Raw genomic sequence first — 13,799 nt, 5'->3', positions numbered from 1 at the left:
GTTATCTAGATTTGATAGGTTTGATTTAGATATGAAATCACAGAATTGCAGAAGTTGGAAGGGACCACTGGAGGTCTTCTAGTACAACACCCTGCCCTGCTCAGCACCCTGTCATCCAAACAGGCTGCCCAGGACTGATGTGGGTTTGAATATCTCCAAGGATGGAGACTCCACAGTTTCTCTACACAACCTGCTTAGTATTTGAACACTTGCATAGTAAAGAAAAAAAGTAGGGTTTTTTTTCCCCTCTTATGTTTAAATGGAATAGATTCTTGTATTTCAATTTGTGCATGTTGCCTCTTGACTGAGTAGCACTGAGAAGAATCTGGTTTGCTGTCTCAGTCACCTGAGAGAAATCTTGATTAGTGAGAATGAATGCATAGGATGGCTCAATTTCTTTATGTGTAATTTTTAACTTGCAATTGTTTTAATAAAAAAAATAATAGAGCAGTATAATAATTTCAGTTCTGTAAGGAGTGGTGGTATGCACTTCCTTTGAGTACTTTGTATTTTTTTTTTTTGTGTGTGTAATAAAATATTGAGTTAAAATGCCAGTTTTTCTTTTTGTAATACAGTGTCCCATTCATATTTCTGGAGAAAACCAGCAGCCATTTATGAGCTGCCTTACTATTAACTATTACATGCATGCTGTAGTTAAACACCCCTCTCATACTGACCCACATCTTCCCATTCAATCCATTCCTTTCTGCTCAGTCTCCTACTTTGAACTGAGGTAAAAAAAATATAATATCAGTGGTGACTTCAACTTGGAATCCTGGCCCAAAGATTAAGTCCAGCATGAAGAACCTCTGCTTACCAAGGATTGGAAGCCAAGGATCCTGACATAAACTGAGAAGTGGATGAGAAACTCCTGCAAGTAATTTACCAGCACACAATGAGCTTTTAGCTGGGCTTACCTCTCCTAGCAACTGCCAATAGCTTTCACCTGTGCAGAGCTCACTCCATGTCCTAAGAGAGCACCTGGAAGGGCAGTTGCTCTTTGCAGGCTTAGTGAAGGAGCAGAACTGACTGGTCTCTTCCAGCAGACTTGGAAGAAGGATCAAGAGGCAAAGACGGAGAATAGGAATGTACAGCAGAGAATGAACTTTGAGGTATTTTGTTAATCTGTATCTCTGGGTGATTGTGGACCTGACTTCTAAATGTTCTTAAATTTAGAAGGAAGTTGCTAATGCTGATGTGTTGTGACTACCTCTGAGTGCTTGCCAGTATCCTTGTGTGTAAATGAAGAAACGAAAGTGCCTGTCATCTCTTGGCAGATTTCCTGGTTGTTTCAAGCAGTGTTGTGGGAGAAGTAAGCAGTGTGCTGCAGATCATTTAAAATGAAATTTTCACCAGTAGGCAAAGTGGCTGATATAAATGTTTCTTTAATGCTTGTGGTGCTTCCTGGGTTTTTGTGCAAAAACTTCTGAAGTAAAAAATGTGTATCAGTAAGTTGGAATTGAAAGGGGCGGGAAGGGCAATGCTGTTCTGTGTTGGTTTAGAATTGTCCAGTGTCCCTTGATTGATGTGCACCTGTGATCTGGGGCATTTCCAGCTGACAAAAATGGAGGAAAATTACTATAATGAGATGTATACAGTTACTGCTACGTAGTTAAAAACTAGAATTTGACTTGCTGTGTAACTATCACAAAGAAAAAAATATTCTTTGGACTGTGATTAGGTTGGTTTTCTTCCTGTTGCCTTTTCCTTTATGATTTTTTTTTCTTATACTATGCTAGTGAATCAAACATCTTTAATAGCTTTTGGCTTCGAGCTCTTGTCCTATTTTTGCACAAATTGTGGGTTGAGATTTCATACAGTAAGCATTGGACTGGGAGGCCATCTGGGTTCTATTTCTGATTCTTCCTAGATTCCTCAGTGTGTAGAACTGCTTTTCAGGCCAAGTTGTCCAAATTTCATGCTCAAATGTGAAATATTTTCACATCTGGTGTGATTCACAGCACTGCTGGAAAGGATGCTGGCTCGGCACCTTGTAAGAGTTTCAGTAGTACTCTAGATACTTTCTATGAATGCTTTGATCTTAGGTTCTCTGCACCTTGGTTTACTCATATGTGGATTTAATAAATTATAGAGGTACACGTTAGGAATGCATTGCATAAATGTGTCTTCCTGGACCATACAGTGGGTCTTGCAGCAGCTTTATTCCTTTCTCTGATTCCGCTTTAGTCCCTCAGCCAAAATGATGAATCTGTATGTTATCACTCTATTAATCGGTACTTTTAAAATCCACATACCTTATACTCTTCAAGTGCTACTTTAATCACTATGTAATTGGAGTGAACTGTGACTTTCAACATTACCCTGAAATGCTGACAAACTTGGCTCCCTGTGACCTTATTGAAAAGGATTACCTCAGGAGAGCCCTGAAGTGCTTTAGTAAGGCTTGTCACTGTAGAAATCCTATTTGCTGTATTCTTTCTGTCCTTTAGACCTTTGAAATCCTTTCAGGATAAACCTCTGTGAACATACAATTCTGTTTCTCTGGGAAAGAAGTTTGTGTCATGTAACTGCTCTTGGACAGAACGTACACTTCACAAAGATGGGGATTTCCATGTACACACACGATGTGTACTTGGACTTGTGACATGTGAGATTCAAATTCTTTCTGAATAGGTGATGACACTAATACTCACACCCACTCATGTTTTAGAAGTGGCATTTTGTGTGAATTTCTTTTTTCGTCTCCTTCAGTGGGATCACTTGCATTTCCCAGGTAGTTGGTGAAAGGATATGGAAATATATAAGGCTTTTTTTTTTCCAGTTTGCTGCACTTTACTGTCTAATTCTCAGCTGAAGCTGGGAGGAGGATGCAGTACCCATCAGCCAGACGTGTCTTCACTGCAAATTTTTTAAATTAGTTTGATAGTCCAGCTGTTTAATATAACTGTCTGTCCTGCTAAATGCTGCACAACTGCAAAATGCCTTCTGAGGGCCTGTTCCTTGTGATGACTGGGTTCAGAGTGGGTTGGAAAAACTGAAGTAGTGGCATTATAGGTTTGCTCATATGTGGCAAAGTCTTAGGAATGGCTCTGACTCAAATTCTTAAATTGGCCAGTATGGATGTGCTTTCCTTCTGAGCTGCAATTTGTTCTATATAGGTAGGTCACGTGGGTTCTTTATTTCAGTGGACTGGTGGGTTTTTTTCCCCCTCTGACATTTTGAAATTTAGAGTTCAGGATTCACAGTGGCATTCCTATGCTTTTCTGTCATGCAGCTCTGCATGAAACAGGGCAAGAGAAACAGTAAAAATGGCCTCTTCAGAAAAGTTACCCACTGAATTTAACAGACTGTTTTTACCATAGACCACAATAGAATAGTTAATTTACTTGAAGACACTATGTAAACCTTGAGAGGTATGAAAAAATTGAGGTAGATTATAGTTTTCCAACTTCTAATCTCAACATTAAAAGAACTCTAAACACAACAAAACTAAAAATGAAGTTTTTAAATACCTAATTCAAATACAGTAGAATTGCTTTTTGAAGAATAGCAGATCTACAGGCTAAAATTTGCTCTTCACTATGTGGGTGGTACAATCAACCCTTGGGTGGCAATGCACCTTCCCCTGAAGCTGCCTTCAGCAATGGGAGCACTGCAGCCATGGTTGCTGCTCCTGTGGGTGGCCTCTGATGGCCATGGCATCTCCTGAGACATCTTCAAGAACTTCTCCAGCTCCCACTTGAACGTGTGTACAAGTCTTGCATCCTCTCATTTGATAACTTCTCATCTCTCTTTGTTTGCTTTGAATCTGGCTTGTGTGAATTTAATTTGTTGTGTCCTGGTTTTTATTGTGAAAGATAGTGAGCAACCACCCCCCATGTTGTTAAAAACCTGAATCGTGCTCATGTAGAGGGAGATTTTTATCTAAGGCTGTATGTAGTATGTTGTTCTCATCTCGTTGTATTTAATGCCCACTCCTAAAAAACGCTGAAAAAAATTAAGGATGGACAAATCCTTTTCTGATTTAGTCAGCAAAGTTGTGGTTTCCTTTTCTGTGTAGTAGTAGAAATACTGTTGTATCTAGGCAATAGGGCAGTACACAAGGAGAGGGAACTCCTGTCTCCCCACCCTCCTGCTCACTTTGGCAGGTACTGAAAGCAGCCAAAGTGAGCACTAAGAGAGATTTGTATGTTGAGAGTTATTCTGGGCAATCAGTGTATCACTTATCTTTTTTTTATTTTGATATTTTGAATGTTATGTTTAGCCTTTTATCTCTTGAATGAATTGTGGAACCCTGAGTAGCTTTGGCACGGAGGTAAGACCTGGAACTTGCTCTGACTTGTTTTGGTCAGAGCCATGGATCAGATTTATCATTGAGAAGCAGAGTTTGAGCAGCTCCAGGGATGGCAGGCAAATATTTAATAGGTCAAAAAATCCATAGCTCATTTGTGGACTTTTTAGGAAGGCAAAGAGGACACACATTATAACATAAATTTATTTCTGAATAAATTACAACATTAAGAACTACTGTCCAGAGAAACTGCATCACACTGTTACAACTCTGTCATGATAATTTGTGCTTTGTAAACATTTATTCTATCACAACAAAAAATTGTATACTGACAACTAACTGTATTTGGCTTAAAAATAAATACACTTTTCCATTTATTAACCAAACAAAGCACTTCAAGTCTATATCTCTTGGTGCTTTTCCTTAGCTCCCAGCCTCACAATTGCTGAGCATTCAGAGTTACCACTCATGTTAGTGGGAGTTACAGATGTTCAGCAGTTCTTCAGGGCTGGCCCAGTGACTGCAGAATTATGTTCAGTATTTGCAATAATTGACCTTTATTTTGACTGTAAAGCGACCTCTCCTGTTCTGTTTATACTGCAGAGTAGATGGAGAATTACTCATGTTACTCAATGCTCCACATTAGATTTTGATTGGCTAACAATTTGTACTTTGTAACAAACAAGTGATGCAATCATGCAAGATTCATAATGGTTTTAAAGATAAAACTGAGAATATGGCTCTTTTTCATAAATTATTTAAAACTACTTAAAAATTGTCAAAAATATTTAGTGCAAAAGGATAGTTTTTTTTTTTTTCCCCAAGAAATATTACAGAAGCATATACTGTTATACGGAAAATAAAACTTCTCTTAAATTTTTTTTTGGGAATAGCAGGCAGGTATTCTATTACACTATTTGGGTAGGAGAAATGAAAAGTATTTAAAAAAAAATTGCAGATGAGCTGTGATGTTATAAGTTATTTTCTCCTTTAAATTCAAACCCAGTCTCTTTGGCAGAGTCAAGAGAATGTACCACTAAGTGCATGATACCAACAGATCATCTCAACAGGACGATAGCAGAGTATATCTTATCAAACAATTATAGAAATGCTATAGGAATGTGAGCTCTCACATATGGTCCAAACAGTTATATCCAAAATGAATACATATGTCTGCTGAAATTTTAACAAACATTTTGCTTTCTTGTAAGTTACAAAAATTAACACTGAGATGTTTAGGATGAGATGATGCTCTTTTCAGATATGCATTTCTTCACCTCATTAACAATTTATTCAATTACACTAGAATTAAAATAGTACTTTTTTCACTGCTTTTAACTGATATGTAGAATGTTACATAGTGCTTTCAACAGAAGCCCCTTAGGTAACAATTGTACTATCATTATTCCCTTTGGCCAGGCAGGGATAGTGAGGCACAGAGGTGAAATGACACGCTCGAGGTTGCAGGGCAGGGCTGGGGCAGGACAGGACTTGGGAGCTGCTGCTCTGGCTCACAGAGCTGTGTGCAGGAATCTACCAGGTATAGCTAGACTGAACTGCACTTCTTCCCAGGGAAAAGGAATCAGTTTTATAAGGATAGTAACTGAGAGACTGGATTTTCTTTGGGAAGACTGCAGGAATCACGAACAGCTATGGAAGAGAAATAAACACATGGGAAGAAACGAAAATGTGTTTTCAGCAGCTTTTTATTGTGCTGTCTAACTGCAAAGGTGTTAAGGGTTCAAAAGCTTTTACCCCTTAGCAGATTATGGGGATTAAAAAAAAATGATAAATATTACTTATCTAGGGACAAGGGTGTCTCCAGACATTCTGAAACACTCGGCTTCTAACAGTTAAACTGTACAAATATCGTGCTGTTTTAAAACTGAATGTTAGTGTACTATCCCATTTTACCTGACCAATTTAATCAAATTGATGAAAATGGAGTATATTAGATAATTACGCCTTTACTATGTAGTTCCTTAATTCAGAAGGCTAAAAATCCATCCCCTCATTGTACAGTGCATCCTATAGCACAACATATCAAGAGTCCCTCATGACACAGAAAGACACAATAAATTTGGGTTCACTTTGTTCCTGGGTCAGTTGTGGAACGGACTTGTGATGTTCTTCTAGAGTTTGTACATCTTTGCACATTTTATTCAGTGATGTTCAGAAATCAGAGCATTACACAAACCACTGCTTATTTAAACTGGAATAAAACAGAAATGCTGAACCAGTGAACTCTGTTAACCCAATTCAAGCAGCCAATCGAACAGGCTGGGTGTCATCTCTCTGCCCTCCTCGCTGAGCTTGCAGTACTGCACCACGGCTTGGAAGATATCCCCCACTTTCCAGGACTTCCGCTGAACTAACTGCACAACATCTAGAAACTGAATAAAAATAACCACAATGAAATACACTTAGGATTTGGTGAACATTTTCTAAGGTTTTGTGAAATGCATGCACACAAACCCTTGTTAGCCCACCCTTTTTAAATGCACAGCTGTATGAGGGAGTGGACACCATTCGGTGCACAGCACCATCAGCCTTCTTTCTATTTATAAAAACTTCATTTCTCAAGTTCCATAGCTCCCCAAAGACTGATAGGCTCTCATGACATTTTCTAAATTAACTGCTTCTGTCAATTATTTCTGATTTATTGCAATGAAAGTAACAACAGAGGAAGTGAGTTCGCTAAAGGATCACTATTTTCCTTGTTACCAACAACTTGTCAAAATAATGGAAGTGTGACTGTCCATCTTTAAAAAAGTATTTTTTCATGACTGTTAGCTATATTTTAATTTACACTTAATTTTCTGTATTTCCATATATACATCCCATAGTATTTAAAATATTCACATAGTACTGGTGAGAAAGAATTTTGTGTAAAATTTTGTCACATGAAGACATTTGTCACAGCTGTTGTTGAATCATAGAGAATATCTGTATTTGATTTTTTTTTTTTTTAATTTCCAGAGAAACCAGAGGTTAAATATATGTTCTTAGGCAGCTGTAAAAAAATCTCAAGTTTTGTCCACTTTGTACTTAAAAATGGGCTTTACAGGGTCATCCATCTGGTCCTTCTTTTTTCTGAAGCACATAAATGAAAATCAAAGCTTTTCACTTCTCTGAATTTCACAATAATTAGTTTGCTCCTTCTATGTTTCCAGTTTTAAACAACACAAGAAAAGATTGTGTCTGTAGTTAGTGTAGCTGTTTGCTATTTACATACTGAAGCCTAAACTTTTAATATGTATTTTAATGATATTTAATACACACGTGATTTCCAAGAACACTGTTGTAGGCAGGATGTGCTTCATTATTCCCTAGAGTATTTTTGCAATTGAATTAACTGTTTGCCAAAGCACATGGGTAAAGCTGACAGCTGTTTCTTTAATTAGATGCAATTTGGACTGTTGCTGTTGAATGCATTTTAAATTATGTTTATGATTCCCAAATGCATGTACTCAAGAAAATCAAACAATATCTCTGCTGCTCAAAATGATCTTCCCATAAGAGACCAAAATACTGATTTGTAATACTTTTTTATTAATTGACTTAAATACTAACATGTTTTTAAGCCTTAAAGCTTAAGCTGCTCTTGCTGATCTTGGAAATGGGTCTGTTTTGATCTTTCCTGAAATGCTGGGGTTGGTATTTGGTGGTGTCTACAAAGGAGCACCAACTGATCATTCAGGAATGAATGATGTCTGCAGTTCTTGTGGCTGTTTTGGAGTTCAGTGTTGCTCTTGGCTCTGACTTGGACTAACACCTCAGAAGGTTGCTCAGTGATCTGTGTCTGTCCACTTCTCTTTGCAAAGAGACTTCTGCTTTCAAAAGCTGTATCCCCAGCTGCAGCAATTTATGAACAGCCAGGCACAAGTTCAGACCGACCTGAGGCCACCCTGATCAGTGTTGCAGGCAAGGCAGAACACGCATAAGGACTGAAAATCTTAAGTCCAAACAATGTCTCACATTATAGTGACCACGTAGCAGAACTTTGTACATGTGATGTCCACACACCAGTGTTTTTATTTTTTAAAGCTTTGTACTTAAACTCCATGTAAACTATGTGTGGCCTTTCAAATGTAGCCACATAAAGGACTGTTAATTCTGCCTTGGGCATTGGTATTTAATGTATCATTAATATGAAAAAGTGAACAGATTAATCAAAGCATGCCATAGAGACTTTGGAGAAGGTCTCATGGTGACATCTGCTTGTGCCATAGACAATCAACTATATATTTCACATGCTTAAGTTCTGACACACCTGTCCTCTCATTCCTTTCTCTAATAAACAGTAGTATTGCCATCTTGCTGTAATGAAGATGTTTTTGCATCTGCTTTTAAGCTCAATAGCTTCAATAAATCATAACTGCCACAGTTATGCACACATTAATAGTATGCCCAATTCTGTAGACACTACCTTTTCAATTCTGTTTTCCTGAGATTTCTTAAAATAGATGGTTGGAATTCCAAGTTCAGAAGCAGCTATCCACTGCAGGGTGGCTCGCAACTCCACATCAGGGCACTCTGGTTCCAGATCGAAGTTTATCACCAGGAGGTCCTTTTGACAGTTGGCTGTTCCCACTGAAAGCTCAGAAGTACTTTCTGGAAGAATAATCCCACCAGTTACTGTGCAATTACTTTTGTTATCTTCAAACTGTATATTTTAATTGATATGGTTCAACTTACCCTCTGTGTTTTCTGTCTGTTCTTTAAGGAAACCCTTTTCTTCTACTAATTCACTTAGAAACAAACAACAACAAAGTTTATTAGTCATACTTAGGAACAGTCTACAAAATTACTTCATGATGAATAAACTTCTCCCTCAGTGCAAGACCCAGAAAACTGCAAGAAAAAGGTTACATAGGATGAAACAATAAAATGCTGAATATATTTCATTATTTAATCTGTAAATCAGGAAAAGCTGAATTGCAGCATTTTTCTGTAGTAGGATGAAGCACTTGTGTTAGTTATGCCATGTATTACGTTTCACCAGGATCTGTGTATCTTTACAGTTCATGTAATGACAAGCAAATGACATTATGGTAAGACACAGCAAGTCTCATAACCTGGGTGGAAATGCTGAATTTCCAATGTCTGCATTTTGCATTGACAATTTGCTGACGTCACTGACTTCAGGAAGTTGCCATGTTCAGTATGTGATGTGCAGTCCATACGTTTGTGCAGTGGGTGTGCCCTGGCTGCATAATGATATTCACCAGCTGGCAGGTTGTACCAGGATCTTTAGGCAGGATGTACTTGCACATCTCTTGATAACTGAATTGCATGTTCAGTAGAAACGATCCCAGAAACAACAGGTAAGATGTACTGTGGGCCAAATTATTATTGTTATTATTATTGGAAAGAATGCTATTGGATTTTTAAAAATTGCTTTTAATTGATCCTTATTTGCTTGACCCTACTTGGTATTACAGTAGAGTTTTGATAATATTTGAAGTTATTAGAGAAGAAGGTTCATATGACAGAAAACTGAAACTACAGAGAACTGTCTTGTAGACAGGGTGGTTGATGGATCTGTGTTCCCGAGAGATCCACCTCAATGGATTTTCCTGTAATCTTTCACTGTCTGGTGCCCTCACTCTGCACAGACACCTGCATGTGCTTTTTCCTGAAACCATGGGCAGGCACAGCAGCAGGTGCAAAGCAGGGCTTGGCACGGTTTTGGCAGTGTGAACGATTTGCAGTTAAAATTGGACTAAACATCAAGTCTCACTTCAATGACTACTTACTTAATCATAGGAGAAGATGACACGTTCTCCTGATAAATTTCCAGGTCCATAATGCCAAGACTGCTAGTTGTACTGCTGTTGCCATTGCTGACAAGGCAAAAGTTTAAGTATTAGTGCCAAGCTGTGCTGAACATGTCTCCATACATCTTTTAAAAATTTATTTCTGTACAAAACAAATTGGGGAGGAACCCTGTTCCATAAAATCAATTGTGCTCAGCAAGTGGTTCCCTGAATGAAGCACACTAGTCTGCTCAAATTAACGAGTCTTTAATAAAAGTCATTCTAGATGGAGCATGTATCAAATGCATCAATGCATCAAGTGATGCTGTAAATTGGAGGGAAAAAAGTGGACTCTCTTCTTGGGAATGGCTCATGCAATGAACACTTGGCCTCAAACAAAAACCGAGTCTGTGTGAGTCCTTGAAAAGAAAGATTAGCAGGTCCAGAGATGTCCTGCAAGAAACCTGCAGAGATCCAGCTACCTCTGAACACAGGGAGTTCTAGCAAGGCACTGGCTGCCCATCATATAATTACCTGTAAGGTGAGTCCACGCTGGTAACCAGCAGCAGTTTCAGTCTATTACATCATACCCCAAATATTATTTTGGATTGGATGGAACCCACAGGTACAGAGATGGCCCCTCATGTTTCTGACTACTCTGAAACACTGAGATTTTAATTAAAGCCAATGCTCACTGGGACCACAAATACACAGAAGTATTCTGTTTGGCTTCTTCACAAGGATGAAGTAGCACATTTGAGAATATTTGGAAAAAATAGTACCACTTTATAACATCATTATAAATGTGACAGTGAATGTTTATGCAGATACTGAAATAATCTCATGGACAGGTTGTGAATTTGCTGGCTGCAACTCAATTACCATGAACAAATTCTGTGTGGCAAGTCATGTTGAACCACTTAATTTTTACTGGAAAATGAACTAATAGTATTTTCCCCTACATTAGAAGGATTGATTAGACAGTTCCTCTCCCCATCAGGGTGTTCTGAGACATTGTCAGCATGCCATGCATTCAGACTTGCTGTAGCAATTTCTGTTCCAGTGCAGAGCTAAAGGCACAATACTTCAGCTCTCTCAGACCAAGGACTTTGTTAAAGGTTGATACTGTAATAACAGGATGAATGTTCAGCTGCTCTGACAGCCATGTTTTGTTCAGTAATTTCAGCCAGCCAACAGTGCTCTCTGACACAGACTCCTTCTTTTCCCTGCTTCATTACCATAATGTCTTCCCTCCTTGTCATCTTAATACTCAAGAGAAAGAGGTAATTACTTGATAATATTTTAAAACATAGTCTAAGAGCATGTGAAGGAAAAAACCTTACTCAATTTGATGCTGTGAAAGGGCTGAAAGTCAAACTACCATCGCTCTATATGAACTCCAAGGACTAAATAACATTTTCAAACATTTGTCCTGACTTGGAACAAAATCAGCACATAGCAGTAGGAGCTCTTGAATTTATGTCTACTCAGGGAAAAATTGGTCATCCTCTGTTAACCTGAACCCCTGTGCCAGCCTAAGCAGATCAGGGCTCAATCTTTGTTCTCAGTGCATGGATTTCTGGTGGGAATGGCAGCCTCATCAATCCTGGCTAAGGAGGTGCCAAAATAAACATTATGCAAACAGTAGCAAATAAATCAAAAGAAAGACTGTAGCAATTAACTTGTCCAATGGCCTTTTTGCTGTAGGACTGAGACACTTCAGTGGTGCCCGGAGGTTTTTTCTTTGTCTGAATCGAGCTACTCACCAGTAGTAAAAAGACCTGGCTGAGAATCAGAATGCGGGCAGTTTTTTTTCCCCTTATTAAAAAATAAAGAGATAAAGTCTGCCATTAGACATTCTCTACAGTATTCTGAGAAATCTTGAGCTGTTGCCTCTCACTGCTGATGCAGGGTAGGCAAATCATTGGCTGGGTGGACAGACCCCATTGTAGAGTGAGAAGAGACAACGTGGGTACCTCAGGGAGCGCTCACTGAGCTGCAAGTAGCTGCTTGTGTCATCAGGATTGTCCTCATCGTTGGCAAGCTGGGACCAGCTACCAGTGCTTTCTTCACTGCTGCTGAGATGGGTTGGAAAGTCTTCAGCTGTTTTTGTCTCTCCTATGATTTCAGCATCCGATCTGCTCTGAGGACTGTTGCTGGCAGGGTGATAGGGAAGGCACATTGATATTGTAATATAGGCAAACAAACTGGTGCCACCAATCTTCAGGCAATGCTCATTAAAGTCAACCAAGCTGCAGAATTAAGAGATCCAAAAGACTGGACAAGCTTATAATTTATATATACAGTGCAGTAGAACATATGGTCTGAAATGCTCTTAAAAAAGGATTTTCTTATGACTGCAATAAATAAACACAAACTCTAGATTTAAGTATGCATAGAAAAGTTTTAGCTCATACAAAAAGATTTAACATGTATTAAAAACCTGATCACTGTAAAGGTTTATTGCTTAGTGCACTTCAGTCAATCAGTGGTTGAAATATGTCATATATGTTAGTGCAGAGTGACAGCATTTCTTGGAAATAGGTATTGCTGCTAAATCCCTGTCCTGCTAAAGGTGAATAAGTTTCTTGACAGGGTTTTCTACTCTGATAAACTTAAAGAAATGAAAGGAGGAAAGTATTGTGGGTTGTGAATCACTAATGACTCTGAGCCTGCCATGTCCTTAGGATCTTCACTGCTTAGGCTGGGGAAGGACAAAATATTGCGACAGGTAGTCAGAAACCAGACTGAAGATGGAGCCCAGACTGAGTTTAGAAAATACAAGGTTAAGGGAAAAATGCTTTCTAATTCTGCACGCTTGACATATGTCACACGTGTGTATTTCAAATATATGTACACGTGCTCCCACAAACACACACAGAAACAAAAAAAAGAAACTCTTTTTGCTAAGTTTTCAGAGCTAAACTTGGCTTTTGATTCAAAGAAAATTAAATAATAATCAATCCCTCCAATAATTATATCACTGTAGTACCAGAATAACAAGTAAAGCACAACTGTAGTTTCATTATATTCACATGATAGTCTGCATTTGCAATTTAGGGATTAAAGCAATGTTATGTTCTGTACTGAACCCTCTGCAGAACCTCTCTACAGAAGTTCTTGCCTTCAGACCTTTTTCTGTAGTTGAGGCATCTGCCTTCAGTTAGAGCATGAGATCATACCAGAAATTCTATTGCTCCTGAGTAATTACCTTGATTAGGCATATACTGAGACAATGTCATTGTGGATATCTCTTTTTGCCAAGCTCTCACTCTCAGTTGTTGCGTTAATGCTGGATGACAGAGATGTAGCCTGTGCAGGGAGAATGGGACTTGCTTGCCTGGAGCTCTGCTCCCCCTGGCAGTCAGCTCTGCCAAACCCCTGTGTCTCCCACCCCTGAGCCCTCGGGCACAGAACTCTGCCGCCACACTCTCTGACACGTGGGCACTGAGCAGCCAGGCGGCAGGGCAGGGGTGCTATTCACGTTCTTAGTACAGGACAGGTAGCTCCTGAAACCTGGTCCAAACCACAAGAGATTTGTGTGGGCGCTGTTTCTTGGCATTTTGGGTTTTGTTTGATTCATTATGCAATTACATCTCACACCAGTGATGCTTTGAACTGACAGTTCCCCACTTGTGAACAGTCACTTGGAACAGTTTCTGTATAACTGTGACAGGACTGGCTCTGTTGCACTACCTACGTACAGAAACAGCTTTTTTCATCGTTGAAGGCCTGCATGGCTTTTTTTTTTTTTTTTTTTTTCCCCCCCTATTTACCTCTTTTTCTTT

General features: G+C 38.9%; 1 protein-coding gene and 1 long non-coding RNA gene across 13 annotated transcripts in view; one reads left to right on the top strand and one right to left on the bottom strand.

Annotated features, from left to right (window-relative positions):
• Window positions 1–99: 99 nt before the first annotated feature.
• Window positions 100–13,799, top strand: part of LOC108444764 — a 250,212-nt gene continuing 236,512 nt past the window's right edge. For all 8 annotated transcript variants that reach the window (XR_001859441.1, XR_001859442.1, XR_001859445.1 and 5 more), the window contains exon 1: window positions 100–1,112. This is a non-coding gene — a long non-coding RNA (uncharacterized LOC108444764). The remainder of the gene's footprint in view (window positions 1,113–13,799) is intronic.
• Window positions 4,439–13,799, bottom strand: part of SPHKAP (SPHK1 interactor, AKAP domain containing) — a 65,148-nt gene continuing 55,787 nt past the window's right edge. For 3 of the 5 annotated variants that reach the window (XM_017726502.1, XM_017726503.1, XM_008644158.2), the window contains 5 exons: window positions 11,988–12,167; window positions 10,012–10,098; window positions 8,951–9,003; window positions 8,682–8,866; window positions 4,439–6,645 (listed from right to left, as the gene is read on the bottom strand). In XM_017726502.1, coding sequence (XP_017581991.1) covers window positions 6,502–6,645; window positions 8,682–8,866; window positions 8,951–9,003; window positions 10,012–10,098; window positions 11,988–12,167 — 649 coding nt within the window. In that variant the 3' untranslated portion in view covers window positions 4,439–6,501. The remainder of the gene's footprint in view (window positions 6,646–8,681; window positions 8,867–8,950; window positions 9,004–10,011; window positions 10,099–11,987; window positions 12,168–13,799) is intronic. The other 2 variants (XM_017726504.1, XM_008644159.2) reach the window with 1 other exon arrangement.

Source organism: Corvus brachyrhynchos, unplaced genomic scaffold, assembly GCF_000691975.1.
Source record: "Corvus brachyrhynchos isolate BGI_N302 unplaced genomic scaffold, ASM69197v1 scaffold221, whole genome shotgun sequence".
Lineage (NCBI taxonomy): Eukaryota > Metazoa > Chordata > Aves > Passeriformes > Corvidae > Corvus > Corvus brachyrhynchos.
Note: the sequence above shows the minus strand (reverse complement) of the source record. Positions and strands in the feature narration are given on the sequence as shown.